At 43.4% G+C, this 22100-nt stretch overlaps 1 protein-coding gene across 50 annotated transcripts in view; it reads left to right on the forward strand.

Moving 5' to 3' along the window:
* Positions 1 to 22100, forward strand: part of LOC119653867 (sodium channel protein para) — a 317579-nt gene that overhangs the window by 170252 nt on the left and 125227 nt on the right. For 44 of the 50 annotated variants that reach the window (XM_038058927.1, XM_038058962.1, XM_038058971.1 and 41 more), the window contains 4 exons: positions 8078 to 8169; positions 8244 to 8520; positions 13197 to 13506; positions 13571 to 13879. In XM_038058927.1, the coding sequence (XP_037914855.1) occupies positions 8078 to 8169; positions 8244 to 8520; positions 13197 to 13506; positions 13571 to 13879 (988 nt within the window). The remainder of the gene's footprint in view (positions 1 to 8077; positions 8170 to 8243; positions 8521 to 13196; positions 13507 to 13570; positions 13880 to 22100) is intronic. The other 6 variants (XM_038058975.1, XM_038058974.1, XM_038058955.1 and 3 more) reach the window with 1 other exon arrangement.

The raw sequence follows: 22100 nt of genomic DNA on the forward strand, positions 1-22100 counted from the left end.
TGAAAAAATCAAAACTTCATCCGGAAATGATTCTATGGATGTACACAGCCGTAATTTCTTTGGTCCTCACTAATGCTCACTTATACTATTACTCCTATATATAAATCATAAAATTTACCAGTGAGTGTACACCCTTAAAATGGGTGAGTCAGTGCGGGAATGAACTGAGCATTCTATGCAGTCCGCTCAAGGTATCTTCCCTCCGAATTCTCAACGCAGGAATATAGATAGATTCGGTTGCGTTCTTGACGGTCCCTCGAGTTTCAGTCTAGCTGATTGTGATGAGGAGCGAAATTTACTCGTGTCGCACTCCCACTACCTGTGTTGAATCGAGGAAGCTGCAGCTTTACTGCGACAAAACCCGACTATGGGTACCATGCTTCAAGACCGTAAGGGCACACTAGAGGATTACAGTACCCTATGGGAGGCAATGTGGTCAGCATTGCGCTCTCCCGAGATTATTACCCTGATTTTATTCAGGTATCCGACGTCGAATCAATATACAAATCCGGTTGCCACCAGTTCTTGGTTTTTAATACGCAAATACTGGATTTCGGGAAGTAGTTTTTTTTTCTTCTATGACTATAATTTATTTTATTATGGAAAAAAATAATTTCCGTTCATGAGATAAGCTAGTTGCATAATAAAACAGGTTTTTACTTTTGAGGAAAGGATTAGCCAGTTCCCGAAATACGGTTTTTGCTCAGTAATGTAAATTTTAGCCAAAAATGGAAAAAATTCCTATTCAAAAAAAGTTTTTATGTGAAACAAAACCTTATTAAAATCAATTCAATGTCTGTCTATCCGTCTGTATGGCTGTCCGTCTGTCTTTTTTTGAGGAGGTGGAAATCTTCAAAAGACTAATGGCTCGGGAACGGCGGAGTGTGGGATTTTGCCCACTAAATCCACCGTCGACTTCCCCCCTACACCGTAGAACCATTTTTAGGTATTACATTATTACATCACGGGACGGAGTTAGCTTACCTTAGGTAGATCTCCCTCCATCTACCCGCGGGGTCCATAATCACGCGTATTGACGGTGTCCTCCATGGCTAGTGAGAAACTGGATGAGATTAAAATTGATCTCCTAATGCGTTCTCTTTAGCCACTCCCGGATGAGAAGGATTAACCTGTAAGTCCAACGAACCTTTTCAGACTGAACTCTTCAGTTGTCTGTTGTCATCTACATATGAATCTCTCTTTTTCGTTTTTTTTCATGCCGTAAAGGAGAGATGGACCTGGTGTTATATATGTTCATCATCCCGGTTGCTAGGATGTGAATCGGCATCATTCCCGAGATGATGAACGATGCATCATCTGAGACGGTCCTGAAGGCAGAACACACCGCATTCAGTTTCTGTGCATTGCATAAAACATGCAGCGTTTTTCCTTAACGGGGACTGCTTGCAGCAGGATAGAACTCACCCTGACTATAGCAGCCTGCAAGAATACCGCGTTCCTCCTACTTTCGGTATCATCCTTGCCTTTCTGGCAAGTATGCTCTATGTCCTGCTTAAAATTGCTTAAGTTTTGCGTCACTCCCGGGTATTTGATGGCCGGCTTGAAAATGACGTTACGATTTGCCATTCTGATACAGACGTAGTTTCTATTGCGCCGCTTAGGGATGAGCACCGCTTACTTTTTTTACTCCGCGAGTGCCACTCCAACATTCTCTAACCAAGCCTTAACAACACTGGTTGTTTCGCTTGTGTAAAATCCAGCATTTTCGAGATGCTTTGCGACCACAATCAGTGTTATGTCGTCGGCGGAACCCAACACTGTGGTCTCCTCTGGAACTGGAAGGTAAAGTACATCATTATACATGATGTTCCACAATAGTGGGCCCAGTACAGACGCCTACTAAGACAATGTACTCCTTGGGTCCATCATCGGTATTATACCGGATCGTACGATCTTGTAAATAGTTGTCGACAATAGCAGCGAGACTTTCGGGTAAGGTTCCAATTTACCGAGTTGAATGCATTCTTCACGTCTAGGGTCACCACCACGTAATATCTGCTGGTACAACCCAATCCATGAATTACATTTTTGGCAGCCAGTAACCATTTTGATGGCGTCAATGGTTGATCTGGCTTTACGGAACCCACACTGCCGATCTGAAAGACCTCCTTGGCTCTGGACGACCGGGAGTAATCTATTATAAATTACCCGCTTCAACATCTTCCCCGTAGTGTCTAGAAGGCATATAGGTCTATAAGAGGACGGTTCCCCTGGAAGTTTGCTACCCTTAGATAGCAGCACCGGCTTCTCCCGCTTCCATGGTGCACGAAGGATACCCTCGGACATGCACGCTAAGCCGATCTAAATTTGACAGCAATTTTGAGGGTCTTATTCGGTATGCCGTCCAAACCCGGGGCTTTGCTGTCGCCTATTCTGCTGCAGATCTTCAGTAGAGTCGGCGTCACATTCAGGGGGCGCTGAAATGTGTCAGTACCCCCCTCTTGCTGGGAGTATAATCCCTGCATTATTTTCAACAAGAGCATAGGGCATGTGATGTGCGAAGATGAACGGCCTTTGAATGGTCCTGGCACGTCTAGAAGCTACCCCGCCGATTTATGTCCGCTTCCGAACAGAGTTCCTTAAAACATTCCCTCTTACTTCGCTAAATGGCGAGCTTGAGGTTCTCGCGGGGCAGCTCATTTTGCCCTTGATCGATCCAACCTATTGGCCTCTAAGCCGTTCGTCTGACTCGGTGGCAAATCGATTGAAGGCTGGCAAGCTCATTATTCTACCAATGATTGGGTCTTCTAGTGTGGAATGAACATCTCCTAGGCATCGACGTGTCACATGCTTTAGAGATGTTTTGTGTGGAATGGAGAGCTCTATCCGTGGAGGTACTTCGCTAGGCAAGTCTAACCACACCTGCATGAATTTTTGTTTCTCCATCGCGCCTCCATTGCAGACCATCCTAGTGTTCTTTTTTATTTCGACTTCCGGGGAGTAGGTCTTTTGCCCTGTTGCTCCGTCCTTAATTCAAAGATGATTGCCTGGTGGTCGCTGTACGTGAAGTCCTCGCTTACTTGCCAGAACATATCACGTGCCAGCGTAGGGCTGATAAGAGTCAGATCTACAATTGAACCAGATCCCCCTTTCCGATAATTATTTACATCACCTCCGTTGGCCAGAACTACATGCAAAAGGGTAAATGCAATAAGTACCGCCCCTTTCCGCTATTCTCTTTGCTGCCCCACTTGATGGCCTACGCATTAAAGTCACAGGCTATTATCTTTGGACCTCGTCCCTTTGCGTCGTGAACAAATCCTTCTAACAAGTTTTCAAGCTCATGCGAGGTGAGGCTCCTATATACAGCTTATTTTTGCCCACAAAAAGCCACTAGCCGCCTCATCCAAGTTACATTGTATGGCTTGACGACCGCACGCCCATATCGCCGCTTCACCAGCCGAATCTGTGACCCATACACCACCGTCAAGGTTTTTGTACGGTTCACTAATGACAGCAATCTCCATCGCGGATTCGCAAATGGTTTGCGCAAGAAAATCCTTTGTCATCCTGCATTGATTTAGGTTTACTTACCTCATTTTACCACTGCAGTTAATGCCCTCCTAAATTCTGGGCATTTACCTCTTCCGGCAATATGCCGCTTATGCCGTCCCTCATTCCTTCGCACAAAATGTATTTGGGGTCCCTATTACACTCCTTGTCAATATGTCCTTTCTCCTCACACCTTCGACATCGATTGGACCGATCAATGCCGCTAGACATGCCTTCACGAAGAGTGCAACCATTAGGTATTTGAAGCACCTTTTTAGAGAGATTTGTTCCCTAAGTCGGCAATTAACCCATCCAATCCGAACGTTCCCCACGGCCAACAATTTCCGTGCCGCCTCAACTGGCAGTCGCATTGTGGCCGTTTGTGTACCGGCATAGGCTTTTCTTAGGCTCGCGATAGATCCCCTTTCCTGAGTTATTTTCAACTTGAATTGTTGCTTCAAGGCAGTGCAGATCTTTTCTCTTGATATTACCTCATCGAGATTCTTGCCCTGTATATAGAGCTCATGTTTTTGGGAACGAATCGCGACATTCTTCCCAAGTGAGTTTATAACTTGGTTACGGAAGCCGTCAGTTTTCCCATGCTGGATTTTTTCAGCTCAAACATGAGATCCTCTTTCTAGTTCCTCCGGACTTTGCTCACATTTCCGCATAGATTTTTTAGGTCGGGGTCGGCTTTCACCTTTTTCAGTATCTCCGCATATGATTGATTTCCTTTGTTTCCGGGCGAGTTGGCACCTTTGATTTCTTGTTCCTTTTTTTTTACGACCTTAGTCCAACCGCCGTTTTTATTTCCCTTCGGTTTTGCTTCACAAGCCGGTATTCCCACTTTGGGCACACGCTGTCCTCCCTCTAAACTTTAAGTTCCCTTTGTTGGACCCTAAAGCTTCTCCCACTTTGTCCCGCACTCTCTTACTTGATCGAATGTCGATGACCTTGTGCTTTGGTGTCACTTGGGCCATCTGGGACACTGTTGGGACAGAGCTGTTCGGCTTTTCCTTAGAAGACTCGATCTTCTTATGTAGATCATGGGACTTACTCTTCCCAGGCTTAAGCTCAAGGAGCAAATCGCCTTTCAGCGTGCAACTTATCTGGTTTCAGTGTTCACCCAAGTCCAGAAGGGAACTGTCTGCCTTTCGTTTCCGTAAGATTTCCGCATATGTCAGCTTGCTTGTTGGTCTACCTTTTCTCTCTACTTTAGTCCAAGTTGAGTCACTAAATATCTCTTGATGGTTCGGTAGACTTTCACTGAGTAAGTTTGCTGATTGCACTTGTTGTGTTTTACCTTTCTTGGACTTTGGAGTACGCTCTGGGGATTATCTATTAATGCCCCTATGCCGTGACTCTGCTATTTCTTTTTCGTCTCGAAAGCGATCCACTGCTAGATTATTAACTCCAATTAGAGTTCCTATTAGGTCTATTGATTTTAAGGACGTTTGTATTGCTACTTCTACTGTAGCTTTTTTTCTTAGAGCAATGTAGCTCGTTTCATGCCTCAAAATACATCGATCTAATAGCACGTACTTCGCTTTTTATTTTGCTGTGCACTTTGTGTCGGGGATCTACAAACTCCATCAGGTTCAAAATCATCTCCTCTAGCTTTCCAAACGCGTCTTTGTCTGCGTCATTTTCAGCATTAACGCCGAATGCTTCTGAGTTCTTCGTTACACTTGTAAATGGTGTGCGCTCTCGTTTTCGAACTTCATCACTTTTCCCTGCCAGCAATCTCTAGCGCTGCGCCTGAAACGATCGTTAACATTGTTAAACGGCTCCTCTTTAGCACATTCGCTAGTGAATTCCACGCCTGTTGTCGTAATGTCCTTCGACAACGGGATAGACATATTTCTTTCGTGCTGAATCTCCTGACCCATCCTCTAATTATCTTTAAAATTTTAAATTAAGAATTGACGATTTATAAAATTAGCCACTGTAGATACCGCGAGCCACAATGCATGCCCGAGTAACTATGAACAACCCCTGTTCAGGGTAAAACAATTGAAATTCATTTCGGAAAAAATAACCCGACTCAGTCTGTCTGTCTGTCCGTCGCACGTATATTTTTCGGAGATGGTTGTAGCGATTCACACCAATTTGGTGAAAAGGTAGGAACTATGAGGGCTCACGCATACAGGGAGTTATATAACTCTACATCGAATTTAAGGTGGGGTCCTCATACATGCAAAAGCGGGGGGTGTCAATTTTTTTTCATCAAATGGAGTCATGTGGGGCATAAAATGAAAGCTCTCGGTTAGTATTTCCCGAAGCAGGTCTTAGTTTTAACACTTGTTGGAGAAAAGGTGGGGAGTGCCGGCGGTCGAAAATGATTATATCTTTGACAGACCCATTCTCAGAAACTACCCGACCCAAAAATTTGAAAAAAGTCAGGAGGTCGCCACTATATGGCGCACAGGCTCCGAAATACCCTCCATGCTGACCTCTGTTCAAATAAAGTCAACAGCAGTATGTTACTATAATGCTTAGTTCAGTGTAGGGTATAGCATAGAGCGCGATCCTACCAAGTTTGGTGGAAATCGCACTATTACTAACAAAGTTATAATAGGTCAAAGTTGTCGCTTCTTTGCAAATTCAAGACTGAATGTGGATATTCTCACATAATATATGCATATATTTAGTGTTAGGTACAAGTGGGACAAATGCAGACTCACATTTTTTTTCCCGACTTGTTTGAAGTTCTGGCCCAAAGTTAATCGTGCTCGTGAGAATGTGTCAACTAAATACAGCACCAAAATATCTCATTCTGAAATCCCCTCGAATATGTTCCAACTCGCGGCTACCTTTTCTGAAAATCTTTCGATCCTGAAACGGGTTTGGCAGAATTTTTATCACTATTTTCATCGTCCTATCTAAGACCGAAAATCACAACCGATAATAGCTATGACCATGAAATTCGCGCACGGTTGTTGGCTGCTAATAGAACCTATGTCAGTTTACAAAAACTCCTATTGTACAAGACTGTGATCTTGCCAGTCCTTATGTATTTCTCGGAGACCTGGGTTGGTAGCAAGAATAACTGCGAACTCCTGGTCCCTTTCGAGAAAAGAATCCTCCGAAGAACTTTTTACCCCTTACATGAGAATAGACGAGTCCGTAGCCTTCATAACCAAGAAATCTATGAGCGATACCATGACCATGTGCTTATAGATAAAAACCTGCTCAAAAGTTTGTGTTGGACGGGTCGCTTAATCCGCTAAGCTCGAAAAGTCTATAAGGGCAATATCTATGGTCGAAAAAGAAGAAGAAACAGACCGTGCCTGAGATGGAACGATAGCGTAGGTCAGGATGCCAGACAGCTTTAAGGGATATCGAATTTCTGAACCTCGGCTCAAATGCGGGGTATTTGAAGTGCATAGCCTTTCGCTTATATTTCATTTTTTGGCAAACTAAGAAACCTACTCCGAGCTCATGGTTTACTGGATGGCCACTATAATATATGATGTAGCAGCTCTTCTCCAGGAACCCGGTCCCTATCCAGCGCATCTCTTGCAACGTTGTTACATCAGCCTTATATTGGGACAGGGTATCGGCTAGCTGCTTAGCAGCATTCGGTCTATAAAGGAAGCGCACGTTTCACGTCAATCGTTGAAAAACCAATAGGCATCGAATTAAGATCTTACGAGATTGGGCGGTAACCGCGGGTAGAATGTGGCGGACTTCAGTAAGCTTGGCATGCTTTGACGCAGCCGCTTTCATTGTTTGATCCAACCTTGATTTGAGCATGATTAAAACCGTATAGAAGGCTCAAAAAGACTACATTCGTCTCCCGGCACATTACTTGAATTTGTATGGTAGAAAAAACACTGCGCATATAAATTTAGGTGATGCGCGAGAAGACGAATATCCTGTATGTAGTCTTCTTGGTCAACCCATTTTAGGTTTATACCTGACCCTCTATATTCTCCTTTGAGGCCCTTTCACTTACCTTTACACTATTAGATTAGAAACAATTCTAATCTTTAGTGCCACGACGAGCAATTGCTTGGCGGTGAATCAAAAAGTCAACCGGTTTCTGCGGCGACAAAATTGTTAAGTTTAATGCGGGATTTCAATATTTCGTGGTAGATATCGGTATCCCTTACTTTAGTGTCCATTTTCAAGAGCCTCTCGGTCAACGATTTTGAAATGATGTCTTTTTAGATGGCTCTACTGGTCTGATTCGCAAGGCCAGAATTTTACCCAAACTATTAGATATTATTATAGCTACTTATCTTCGTATTGAAGATGGTTACTAATTTGTTGTAAATAGACAAAATTAAGGTTAAAGTAACTTGATTAAGTTTTCAACTATAAAATCTTTAAAAAAGTCGAAAAATAATTTGAAAGTTAGAGACAGTCATGATCGATGATGCTATAAACTCGTGTTCTCTTTGATGAGGGTTTAGTTTTGACCAGTTTTAATTTAGGAGAGTGCATTTTCCTTTATTTATTTTAATTTCTAGCGGTAAAACCGATCGACAAAAAAAAGCTAAACGATTGTGGGTAGCTTGAATTGATTGTAGTGAAAATATACGTAAATTATCATTTTTAGCTATGTAACGATGGGTATCGACTTGGGCAATCTCGCTGCCTTAAGGACGTTCAGAGTGTTACGAGCACTTAAAACGGTCGCCATCGTTCCAGGTGAGTGAACTGTCCAAATTGTCAAAACCCCGCCCATCAAGATCACTAATCAATCAAATTCCTATAAATTTCAGGCTTGAAGACCATCGTCGGCGCTGTCATCGAATCTGTAAAAAATCTGCGAGATGTGATAATTCTAACGATGTTCTCGCTGTCTGTGTTCGCACTTATGGGTTTGCAAATTTATATGGGCGTTCTGACACAAAAGTGCATTAAAAAATTCCCAATGGATGGCTCGTGGGGCAATCTAACCGATGAGAACTGGAGCAACTTTAATAAAAACGAAAGTAATTGGTTCATCTTGGATGATGGTGTTACGATACCGCTTTGCGGGAACTCATCAGGAGCTGGGTAAGTCTCAAATATTATTATAGCCGAATATATTGTTAGTGTGGCTTAGCGACAGAAAATAAGAACTTCAGTTTGTTGTGAACTCTGAAGGTTCACACAAGCTTCAGGAACTCGGGACGTGATCTAACCAATGGAGTTACCTGGCGAACCTGAACGGTCGCTTTTCTGGAGCATCCTCAGGTTCAGCGAAGGCCTCCATCCTCGGCAAGGACACCCATTTGGGCCCGCCTCGGAGTCTTTAAAGAGGCCCTCGTATGGTGGGTGCAGCGATCTCCGAAGACTGTCTACCCTAATGAGAACCTGTGGGCATGTCCCGAGGAGGTATCGACCTCCGGCAGTTTAGAAACCGCGTCCCTGAGCAGATGCAGCATGTTAGAGTCACCTTACCCTGCTCTGATATCCAGCACAGGGTCGGTGGGAAGTCGCAGATTCTCCCTGTGCACCATCTCTGCAAATTCCTCTAGTTAGATTCTGCGGAAGCTGAGGAGGACGAAAGGCAAGGACTGCGACCACGACGGATCGTCGTAAGCCATTAAGGCCGCCTTCATCACCCGATGCCAACGTTCCAGCATGCCATTAATCTGTGGATGGTATGCAGTGGTCCTATGCCGTTTGAGGCCAAGGAGTCTTCCTAGCTCCGCGAAAACAGTAGATTCGAATTGCATTCCGTGGTAATTACGGCTGGAATTCTAAAGCATGGAGTCCACTCCCGACAGAGGCCTCGGCACATGATGGTGCCGTAATGGCAGACAAAGGTATTGCTTCACGTCAGCAAACCGCTCGATGATTGTGAGGCAATACTTGACTCTGTGCGAGTCTCGCAAAGGGCCGATGATGCCGAGATGGATGGTTGTGGAAGCGCTTGGTTGGCCTAGGGAATGCAGCTACTTCCTTTCGAACGTGCTTGTTGACCTTGAATTTCTGTCACGCGATGCACTGTCAGGCCCAAGAGTTTATGCCCTTGTTCATCGGACTAACCAGTTCGTCTGTGAAAATCGGCGGCCTGAATTCCTTATCTGAGGCCTCGCACAGTAAATAAGAGTTTGAGCCGAAAATAGGAAACTTCTTGAATTTGTATCTGGAGTTTGCCTTCAGGCGCTGAAGCTCTGCGTTGTCGTTTTGTGACTGGGCGATTGCCGTATAATCGACCGTGGAAGAGACTGCGGCTTTTCGAGATTCAAGACAAAGCATCTGCAACAATATTGTCTTTTCCAGACACGTGTTGAATGTCAGAAGTAAACTGACGGATATAACTCAAGTGCCGAAGTTGGCGAGAGGAGGCTTTATCGGGCTTTTGTCTAAGTGCGAAAGTAAGGGGTTTGTGGTCCGTGAACCCGGTGAACGGCCTGCCCTCAAGGGAGAAATGGAAGTATTTTATAGCGAGGCACGCGGTGAGTAGCTCACGATCGTAATCGCTGTAGTTGCGTTGAGCCGGATTGAGCTGTTCTGAAAAGAATTTGAACGGTTGCCAGATTTGATTCACCCATTGGTGAAGAGCTTGAAGAGCTACCGATGTATCTGAGGTATGGACGAACACAGCTAGGGGAGCATCTGGCTGAGGAAATGCCAGTCGTATTCCATCAACAAGCTGCTGTTTGACTGTGTCAAACCCATTTACGCCTCAGCTGACCACACAACCTCGCGGGAGTTTTCAGTTTTGGGCGCAGACAATTAGGCGTTAGAAATTCAACATGCACTAGAACCTTCGTAAATGCTTTACCGTGGTTCGTAGAGGAAAGCTCTTTATGGCCTCAACCTTGTTTGGACAAGGTTGGATACCGTCAGGGGTTATTAAGTGGCCGGGAAATTTTATCTGCCTCTGAAGGAATCTGTATTTTTCAACGTTTAGAACAAGTCCGGCCTCGAGAAGATGATAAAAAAAAAATTGAAATATTCCAAGTGCTCAGATTCTGAAGAGGAAGCGACCAAAACATCATCCATGTAGACGAAACAAAAGTTCAAGTTTCGTAAGACTGAGTGAATGAACCTGTGGAGAGTCTGCGCAGTGTTGCACAAGCCGAAAGTCAGCCTGGTGAACTTAAATAGTCCGAAAGGTATTAGGAATGTTTTCGGGAGCGACAGGAATTTGGTGTTACGCCTTGGCTAGACCCATGGTCGTATAAAAAACAGGGACAGGGTGCAGGGAGAACCGACATCTCAGCACCCGTGCCAACCAGGAAGCAACGTCTGCTTAGGGGTTTGAAAATTGTAAGGCGGTGTGGTATTGCTCTTCGTTTAACCGACGCCAAGGCACCGAGCGAGCCTAGTTTTTTGTTGCGTTAAACGTGCATTCAATGATACATTTAGTCGCTGAACGATGGTACCAACAAGCTCCGTATTTGCGATGGTACTGATAAGGGCCCCAGCGTGCGATTACTTGAGCGCCCATTTCGGGAAGCAGACCTCGATCGTCATTGCGATCAAAATCTATCCTCTCGAATACAAAGTAACAACCTTCGCTGCGAGCTTTGTGACCGCGTCGGCCAGTTGTGTCTCGGGAAACTTCCGCGACCACGGAGCGCGCGTGCACCTCGTTTACCTTATCGGCCGTGGCGGACAACACCTCCAGCGATCCCGAGTCCGCGCAGGCCAACATGTCACTGGTGCTCTCCTAGAGTCGTTGCAGCCAGTGAGACCTCAGCCGCTTTGAGCCATCGTTATCACCACCTAACTGCCTCATTTGATGGAGCAACTGACTGGGGGTACGTTCGCCTAACGTCAGCTGATTCAGTAAGTGGTTTAGCTTTGCTCCCGCATTTAATGAAACGCGCCGAATTAGCTGCGGACGTACGAGAACTCCTAAAGTATATCGGAAACGAGCCCGATGGTCTCCTCTTCGAGATCGATGAGCATCCAGCTGTCTGCACCACGCAACCAGATTGTGTCGCCAAAAGGGAGATACCCTAACCCCGCAGGACCTCTTGCCCAGGGGTCAGAATCAGCCAATCGCCAATCTGGGAACTCCTATAATTTGCGTTTCCTTCTAGCGTTGTGTTTTGCAACAGGTTTCTTTGAAGGTTTCCTGGTCAAACCTGTTGATTCCAGAACTTATTTTTAAAAGTTGCGCGATCTCGAAAATTATGGTGACATCTATGACGGAACCCATTTCCCCTCTTCGGAAAGTGTTGACGCATCTAGTTTTTGCAAGAATAATATTCAGACCGAAAAGAGCTTCTTGTAATACACGCCCTCTTGTGTTCGTTTTTCGGCTGGCCCATTCTTCAGTCCATGCGTTAAAGTTGCCAGCTATGATTTTAGGGTATGGTCTCCTGCATTTCCCGCTAGTCTCTCTACTATTGATTGGAACTCCTTCGTTGTAAGACTTGTGCAGTATAGATGGATGTACCGGCTTTTTTCGGTCGCGTGAAACCATTCTCGAGAATCTTCATTGTTCCTTCTATTGCATGATTTCCACATGACCATAAGGCGGTTTTTCCTCTGCTATCAGCAACCCAAATTTCACTGCATAGGACTTTGTACTGTTCGCAGACAATGGCGACGTCAATTTTACTTTTAATTATCGTCTGGGAAAGCAGGTCATGAGCGCTTGACAATGGTTCAATTTTAGTTGTAACAACCTCATTTCCGCATAGTGTTGATCGCGATGTAGGCGCTATTGATGTCATTTATTTGCATGCAGAACAGACAATTGGGCCTATCATCACAATCCTTAGTAATGTAACCTTTTTTTTCTGCATTTACGGCACAGCTCCAGCCTGTCGTGTACACTTGTTCAGTTTTTGGACATGAGCCCAAACGTGAGACACCTAAAGCATTTTTTGAGACAAATCTGCTCTCGTAGCTGGCAGACGACCCAACCGATCTGGACTTTGCTGGCAATGATATCTCTTTTTGTCGCTTCAAGAGGTAGACTTATTGGCGCACTTTGTGAATTTTTTTTCACCGACTTTAGTCATGTTTGGTATCAAATGAAAGGTCTCGATTAGTATTTTTCGAAGTTTTGACATTTTTTGGAAAGTGGAGTACGGGGGATCGAAAGTGATGATTTCTTTAACGGACCCATTCTCAGAAATTTACTAACTGAAAATCTGGATAAAATCATGAAGCTGACTCTAGACGGTGTCCAGGCCCCCAAATATTCTTCATATCAAAATCTAGTAAAATTAAATTAATAATAGGAGAGTACTATGTTTTGATGAGAAAAAAGAGTCGTAGAAAATAGAAACTCCTTCTTGAGGTATAATATCATCAATAACATAGCAGAAAACCGTCGTTTACTTACACCACAGACTTGTCTCCGTCTACCAATTCCGAATAATTTGTTGGAAGGATCCATTTTCCCCATGTACTTTAAAACTGTCACCGATGCAATGTAATTTCACGTTGAATTCTTCGTGCTCATTACAAGTAATTCCACCCACATATAACTGAATAAAACACAGTTTCCCAACCATTTACCCGTCAAGCCAATGTCTCCGCTTTCCATCTAATTGCTTATAGAAGCGGCAATAGCATAGCAAAATATGAAAGGAAATGAAATATATGTTTTTGGAAGAAGTAAGGAATTTGGAAGGGTAACAAATGTATCTACGAAAAATTCTGGGAAGCTCTTCAGCAATACATGTCCTTGAAAACCTTTTTAGATAATACTAGTGCATATTATATATTTGAAAGTTTGATCCATATTTAATTAACTTTCATATTTATCTTTACAGCCAATGTAAGGAAGGCTACATTTGCCTACAGGGTTTCGGTCCAAATCCAAATTACGGGTACACAAGCTTCGACACATTCGGTTGGGCATTTCTCTCCGCCTTTCGTCTTATGACTCAGGACTATTGGGAAAATTTATATCAATTAGTATTAAGGTCAGCCGGTCCATGGCATATGTTATTTTTCATTGTGATCATATTTCTGGGCTCATTCTATTTGGTCAACTTGATCTTGGCCATTGTCGCCATGTCGTACGATGAGTTACAGAAAAAGGCTGAAGAAGAAGAGTTAGCCGAAGAGGAAGCGTTAAGGGTATGTAGTTTGTTGTAACATCACCATGGGAGTGCATTGACTGGGATGGTATCTGAATTCATAGGAAGCCGAAGAGGCTGCAGCCGCAAAAGCCGCCAAACTGGAGGAACGTGCAAATGCCGCTGCTGCTGCAGAAGCTGCTGCCGCCGCTGCGGAGGCTGCTGCCAACAATCCAGACAATATGGCAAAAAGTCCTTCAGACTTTTCATGTCACAGCTATGAATCATTTGTAGGCGAAGAGAAGGGCAATGATGACAACAACAAGGAGAAAATGTCGATACGAAGCGAAGGATTGGAGTCGGTGAGCGAAATGCAAAGACCAACAGCACCCACAGCTTATTCAGCCGCATCTAAAGTACGCAAAGTCAGTACGGTAAGTATAGCGTATGTGCTATTGCGCCCTCTCTGTGCCATTGAGATGTGAGTGGATCTTGCGTCTGTTTCAATGTTGCATGTTGCTGTTGTATATTTTTAAATTAGCTTTAAAGTAATGGTTTGAACTATTGCTGCTATGGGAAAGTCAAATCCTTGTAACCTGATCGAGACAATTTGGTATACCTACCAAAAACTATGAAATTTCCCTCCGTTGAAACTGCGAATCAACAATCAACTAATTTGAGTAGTACATATTATATTTTTTCAACAAAATTAACTTTTTTATAAATTTGACTATTTTTCCTTTTTTTTGGAGAAAATGAAAATGTACTCCCCCCTTAGCTGACGCGACGTGATTCCGACATAGCAGCAGAAGCAGCCAGAGACAGTATTTATGAATTATTCCTTTTTGATTTGCCTTATTTCAGCTGGTACTATTTGTTGAGCGTCATTCCAATAAACAAATCCTTAAAATCATCCTGAAACATCCTTAAATTTTCAGTCAATAAAGCGGACGTAGTGGTCTATTTCCTTCATTATTTATTGGTCACCTCTTACTACTACTAAAAAGTAGCTTTGAAAAGTAATAATAATTGAAATCTTTTCTTACATGGGGAGCCTTTTTATGTTTATTATAGAGACTATCCATAGTTTCCAGCTATGTGTATACTTTTCTGTTTTTTCTAGTATTTTGCTTCAATACAGTTTTCATGCTCCCTTCCTGCTTCTCCACAAGTATCGGCCTATTTCCAATTTGAGACTATTGTCCTGTTCCAAACTGACAAAAGACTGGAACCCCGACCTAGTGGTCTTTCAAGGTCACTTATTCTCATACAATAGACGTCATCGGCAGTCCTTCTTTCTGGCCTGAAAGAGTGTTCATTAAGACATACAAGCGCACCAATTTTCGAGTAAATGTTAGTATAGCCCGCCTGCCTCGGCGATCAATGAAACTCGATTCGTGTTTACTGTTCGTCTGTTCTATTAAAATGTTAGGCATTTAAGGACCAAGATGGAGGCCTTCAATTTATCCGAGCTGGCCCAGCAACACCATTGCATCTGTATCTCTGAAAGCTGGCTAGACGATGATTTATTAATCTCCGAATGGTACTCCACTTTCCGGTGCGACAAGGTCCCGGATGCATCACGTAAGTCCACTAGCGGTGGGGTCCTAATTACCATAAAAAGTACACTCCACGCCAAACCCTTATGTCTTATGACTCCTCCGGCTCTCTTTATAACTGTGGTGTCCTTCGTCCCTTCCTGCACAACTTCTTCCCCTTCATTTTATCTTGTAAATACGTTCCCTATGCTTGCTCTTCTCATCTATACGAAGTGTTGTATGACAGTTTCTCGGAACTCCTTGCAGTCAAATTCCCTTCCTTCCCTTTCTTCCCTTGCGGAGATTTTAATCTACCCTTAGTCAACTGTCCTAATCATCATCGCCTTTCGATACCTTCTAAAAACCTCTCCCATTTTTTCCTTTTACTGTCTTCTTTTATGAACACTTGTTCTGCCTTGAATTTCAACATCATCATCTCTTCCTTTCCAATCTCCCCGAGTGCCACCTCTTTTCATTTCGTTACATATCCCTGTATGTCAAAATTGACGTTAACGACCCCCCCCCCCCCCATCCGAACTTGAATCGGAGCTCTCCCGTTCAAATCCCAAAACTACGCGTAAATCTACGGAGCTGAACTTCCGCAAATCCAACTTTGACGGTCTCAACTCAGCTTTAGCGTTAAACAACTGGGATCACATATTATCCTGCCCAATGTGTGATGAATCTCTTAGCACCTTTTGCAATATCCTGCCCGATTTCCTCTCCTGATAAATCTGTTCTTCTCCTACTTGTCTGAATTATTGAATTATTACCTGACTTAGCTCATCACGATGGTGGTGCCGAACTTGTTCATTTTAAGGCTAAGCGCTCCACTGTGGAATCCATGATTTAAAGAGCGCATAAACAATACTTGCGCGTCGAGGCCGCCTTTGTCGGCGATAATTTAAGACCACACTTGCTCTTCCCGTAACCCCACCCAATCTCTCCCTCCTTTCATCAGTTTTGCTGACCCCCACAACAATCCTTTGATTTCCTCTGTTCTGACTTCTCTTCCGTGCTTACTCTCTCGACTATGTACCTTCTACCTCTTTCCTAAATGCAGATGACTACGAATCTCTGGCCATTCCTCTCCTTGCACCTTGCTTCGCCGACTTCCTTATTGATAACCTTAATATCAATGTTGGACTTGGTCCTGATAGGCTTCCTAACCTCCTCCTTTCGAACTGTAATCAACCCTCGAAGAATGCTACTTTGCCCACCTCTGGAAAAGGGACCTTATCAGCCTTATCCTCTATAGTGAAGTCTCTTCTCTAGATGTGAACTACCATTCCATTTCCCTTCTCTCTTATTGTTCCAAAATCCTCGGGGAATACGTCAACGGTTGGCTGACCACGCACTTCGGTCACCTTATTGTTAAAGAGGACCAACTTCGTTGCTAAAAGTTTAAATTCATGACAGCTATTTAAACTGATTTCTCCACAGTCTCTGATACCGTTGGCCACAATATTCTCCTTTCCAAACTCTCTCTACTCAATTTCTCCCTCTCAATAATCTCTTGCTTTTCTTCCTTCCTCACATTCCGATCCTTTTCATTTCTTTTCATGATTACTGATCCCGTTCCTTCTCTCCTTCCTCTGATGTTCTCCAAGGCTCTATACTTGGCTACTCCTATTCCTGTCTTTTTATTAGTAACGTTCCATCTTTACTTCCCAGTGTTTGCTGTGCGCAGGCAACTTTCAATCATTTGAGTTTGGATCGTCTCCGCTGGACTGTGCTTTCTTGCAGTCCAATCCAGTTACTCTGGTATAGCTCAAACTAAATGTCAGCAAATGCCACCGGATGTTCTATTCGCTTAAACCCTCCCACACCTCCTTTTCTTACTTTATTGGTGGACAGCCCCTGTCACTACTGACTTCCTTTAAGACCTAGGTATAATAATTGGTGACAAATTTCGTTTCAGTTCCCATTTCGTTGGTATAATAAATCGAGCTTCCAGAATATCTAGTTTTATCCAGCGCTCTTTCTCCGACTTTAACTCAATCTAGCCCTTCTCAACGTTTTTGAACGCACTTGTAACAAACATCCTTGAATATTGCTTTGTAGTCTGGTCTCCCTTCCGCAACCGTGAATGTCACCCCCTTGAAGATGTACAACGAAAATTCACCGGAACTCTCTTTTTCGAAAAGAATCTTTTCCGTGTTTATGGCTCCGCATCCTCAATTTTCCTTCCATGCAACAACACCGCATCTACCCTCACTCCCCAATATCGAGACTATACCGATCCTATAACGCCCTTCAGCTTGGGTCTTTGTCTCTGCCTCCTATCTTAGTTTTGAGCGTAAATTAAGCCGCTTACTCGCTCCTCCTCCTCTCTCGATCTCTTGGTGAGGTTTAAACAGTCCTTTGGGCGCTTGGGTTCGCATCCCTAGACTGCTCAATCCCTGGCTTCCATTCGTAAATATCCTTCAGCCGTTCTTCTTAATTTTTTAATTTCATAGTCACGAACCCGTTTCCGATCCCACAGAATTATCCTCGCCCATATAGAGGGGTTCCTGCCCTCTTTTTGGCTCTTTGCCTTCCTACCCAACATAGCTTGAAATCTAGAGTATCCAGAGATCATTGAAAGAACCGGGCGCGATTAGTCTCGCAAGGCATTCTCATACCAGCTTAGAAATCACCTGGTTGGACCTAAGTGCCTTGATCACCGCTTACCTATCGGTCAAAATAGCAATGTTCTGCCCCCAATAGTTGCCTTGGAGGTTGAAGGAGACACATCTATGGCGCATATTTCCGCCTGGACTAGCATATTCCATGTTCTTAAACATTGGTTTTAAGTACATTTTACTTGGACTAATAAACTCGAAACCTACTCCCTCATCAGGATCAGGGCATCTTATATCTCTGTGTGTGATGTGCTTTCGAATGCGTTTTCGATATCCAAAAACGTAGGCAGTGCTATTTCTGCTGTTTCCATGGCATTCCGTAATACATCCGTCGGCTGATCCAGTACAGTTTCGGTTGAGCGTCCTGCTCGGCAAGTATGTCTATCCCCTTCTCCACGGTTTTGAGTACGAACAATGTTATTCAAGTTGGTCTGAAAGATTCAGGGTGAAAAGGATCCTTTTTACCCGCTTTCGAAATAAATACCACTTTTGCCCGTCTCCATGCCCTTGGTACATATCCTAAGGTTATACTGTTCCTTATCACCCCTATAATTAACTCTAAGATGATTTCTAGGCCTCTCTGGAGCACTGCTGGGAAGATGCCATCTACTCCGGGTGGTTCCTAATTCTTTGGCTAGTTTTCAGTTTTCTATGTTTCCCCTTTTGTTCGTTGTTGGGGTGTCAAGCAGAATGTTGTCGCCTGCCACCGTGGGTTAGGACCCTGGGAAATAAGTTCTGAGAAGCAGATGTACTCTGTCCTCCTCATTCTTGGTAAATATGCCATGTTCCTTGTTCAGATAGAAAAAAGATATTGCCCTGTCTTTGGCTATAGCTTTGTGTAGCCTGGTTTGTCCGATCTCTTCACAGATTGCCTGCAGTTATTCCGTTTTGCTTTCCTTATAACCTTGCTATACGCAGTCAGTGCACTTTTGCACCTCGCCCAATCTCCGGTTTGATTTGCCCGGCTGAAGAGTTTTCGGACTTCTGTTCACATTCTGGCTAGGTACCTATTCCACCAGAGCACATCCCTTAATGACTTAACTGTCTTAGTAGGACAGCTGGCAACATATGTGTGGATAACTTTTAACTTATTGCTAAGAATAAATTCAGGAAGGTATTGACCTCTTCGATTAGTGTGGCCTATCCTCCAGTCTTCGTGATGGACGTTGGCATGGCAGTTGAGGAGAAATGGTAACGCTACCTCTCACAGTACTTCACCAGTCTAGTAATCATCTCCGGTAGGATCCAGATGTCGTCTCGTGGAAAGTAGCCCGATGTCACGACCGGCTCTCAGGTTCCCCTTATAGCTTTCAGTGAGACTTGAACAGCCACAAAATATCTCTTGAGGAATTCTGAAAGACATATATTTTAAATTACGTTTAAAAATGATGCAATCTCTTGGTTTTTCGGAAAACGATGCACCTGCATGTTTCCTTTTTACAGACCCCGAATCTGCGCCCGGCAAACTCAGAATTCTTGAGCCAGCTCTATTCCAATGTTATCCTTCGAGTTTCCTCTTGCAATTACTACAGATACTGCTTTTGCACGGTGAAGGTTTACCTGGGCTATCTTAGTGCTGGCCATTGGCTCCGTTAGTGTTTAGAGCCCTTCTCCACTCTTGGAGTACCACTCTCATAATCCGATCTGGTGTCTATCCATCGTAAGCCCTAGAAGATCTACTTCTAGGTTTGTTCAGCTTCTCCTCTTCAATAGGCAGCAGGTCTACTTCCCCGCTTGATCCAGTCCTTTCAGCCTCTATGGCCTCTGAGATTACTTCGGAGATTTCGGTGGGTTTTCCATTCCACGTCTATTCCGAAGTATCTTTTCTCGGTTTTTCCATGTGCACTTGCGAAATATGTAGTTCGCATGGCAATTTTGACGTTTTGATTTTCCCATTTAACATACCATCCATAATCGCGTTTGGAAATTATTACGCTGAGCAAATAGGAGGCCCTTAAGATACCCCATCTATAGACAGAAGTAGTCACTCCCACATTATATGACAAGACAACATGTGTATCATATCTGTGCTCCTTTAAACTATGTATTATAATTCAGCCTTCTCAATTGTGTCCTAAGTCTTTTTATCCTTATTGCAGCAAATATATTTAAATCTATTTTTTTCAGATGCGATATGGTTTTCTGTTATTTTGCTATTTTCTGCACATTTTTCAATAACTTTTCTACGGCTAAAGAGTGCTCAATGCTTTTGCAATTCATTATATAATAGTTGTTTCTCATTGTGGAAGTTATATGACATTTAGTGTTATTTTCTCTTCTACTTTTTCCAATTGAATGAATCTTTATCTTTTTACTCTGCGCTTCTACATATAAAGGCAAACTTCTATTTTTCATATTTTACACTTTAACTTATAATGATAAGGTCTATATTTCTTTCATACATTTTCATTAAATTGATACTATCATATACAAACTATTGGCTAAGTATGGCGGTGATGTATCTTAGATTTGTATCTCCTAGTAAGTGATTTCATTTTTTTTCAATTGTTGGAAGAACATTGTTCCTGACGTCTCGCAGAATCTACCTCCAGTCAAGCCTGACGATAAGGGGTAGAAAAACAGGAACTTTTCTTGAGGGTTGGAATAGAAATTGTTATCGAAAAAAAAGGATAATTTACTCCCGTCCCGTGTAATTCCCCCTGGTCCGGTTTTTCCGTATAATTTTGACTGCAGTCCTGGGGTGTTTCTTTACAGTCCTGCCTCCATTTTTTTGCTTTTTTCACACGTCCTCTAATAAGATAATGTCAAAAGATATCTTTTACCTCAACTGAGTCTCTACATCTCTCATGGTTCAGGCAGCGTATGCCTATAGCTCACTATAGTTTCCGTAGATTCAGAATGGTCGATGCAGATGGTTTGCCAACCAAATGGTTTATGTATATTATAGTTGAAAACTATTTCTGGATTGCTCTTCTGGAATAGCTTCTGATCTCCATCAAAATTCTTGCTATCTCCGGCTTCAACTTGCGTAAAGGACGTAAAATGTGATTCAGGGTGAAGTCCTTTTTTAGTCTCGTTTGAGCTCCAAACTTTCATTGGAAACTTGGAACTTATGAATGCTTTTGTGAGATCAGGCCGTTGTCTAATCTTAAGAATGTTGAGTCAACAATTGGAACCGTTCATCAAATTTTGTCAAAACATTTCCACATGCGAGAGATTTGTGCCAAGATGATGCCCAATAACTTCAAAATTTAGCAGAAAGACAATCTTCTTCTTTTTCTTCAGCCTTTGTCCCGTTCACAAGCGGGGTCGGCTCGTTGTGATCGGCTTCGCCATTTGGCTCTATCGAATGCCTGATCAGGGTGCAACCTCGAGGCTTTTAAATCCCCATCCAGCGTATCAAGCCACCGTTGCTTAGGTCTGCCTTTTGGTCGTTTACCATTGACTTCGATGTTCAGACCAATCTTGGCAAGTGAATTCTGGTTTGCACGAATTGCGTGACCATACCATCGAACACGCCTCTCTCGCAACTTTTCCACGATCGGTGCAACCCCATAACGATCGCGGATATCCTCATTTCGGATGTGATCTAAACGTGTGACGCCACTAGTCCAACGTAGCATCTTCGTCTCCATTACCGCAAGACGCCGTTCATTGTCTTTTATGGTCGGCCAACACTCAGAACCATAGAGAGCGACTGGACGGACGACATTGCGGTAAATTTTAGATTTGAGACGTTCGTTGAAATGTCGATCACAAAGGACACCAGTTGTGGAACGCCACTTCATCTAGGTTGCGTTAATGCGTGAAGCAATTTCATAACGCAGCTCTCCATTGGCTGATAGCGTTGACCCGAGGTATTTAAATCGCTCAGTTCTGGGCAGATCACTGCCGCTGACAGTGATTATGCCTGTTTCATGGGGATCGGTCGTCAAAAATTCAGTTTTGTTTAGATTCAATCTGAGACCGTGTTACATGAGGCGATCATTCCATTTTTGGACAAGTTGCTCGAGATCATTTTGCTTAGACGCTAGGAAAACATCATCTGCATAAAGCAGTGTATAGGGCACTGGACGTTGGATGTGACGTATGACGATGTTCATAACAAGAACAGAGGGGAGTGGTGACAGGGCGCTTCCTTAATGAACACCAACAGAGACACAAAACGGTTTTGATACACCTGCCACACTTCGAATTCTACTTTTCGAGTCGTGGTTGAGCAATTGGACCCAATGCACACGGTCAAACGCTTTCTCTAGATCCAAAAATGCAATATAAAGAGGACGATGCTTCTCATGGTGTTTCTTCATGAGTAGCCGCGCAGCGTGTGTTGCGTCAGTAGTTCCAGAGTTTTTTACAAATCCGGCTTGATTTACGATTACTTCAACAATTTTGCGAATACGGTTGTCAAGAATGCGTTCAAAAATCTTCATGGTATGGGAAAGTAACCGGATCGGACGGTAGTTTGAACATTCTGCTGGACTATCTTTCTTTTTCCATATTGAAACAGTGGTACTTCCTTGCCAGTCATA

This window comes from Hermetia illucens, chromosome 4, assembly GCF_905115235.1.
Source record: "Hermetia illucens chromosome 4, iHerIll2.2.curated.20191125, whole genome shotgun sequence".
Taxonomy (NCBI): Eukaryota; Metazoa; Arthropoda; class Insecta; order Diptera; family Stratiomyidae; genus Hermetia; species Hermetia illucens.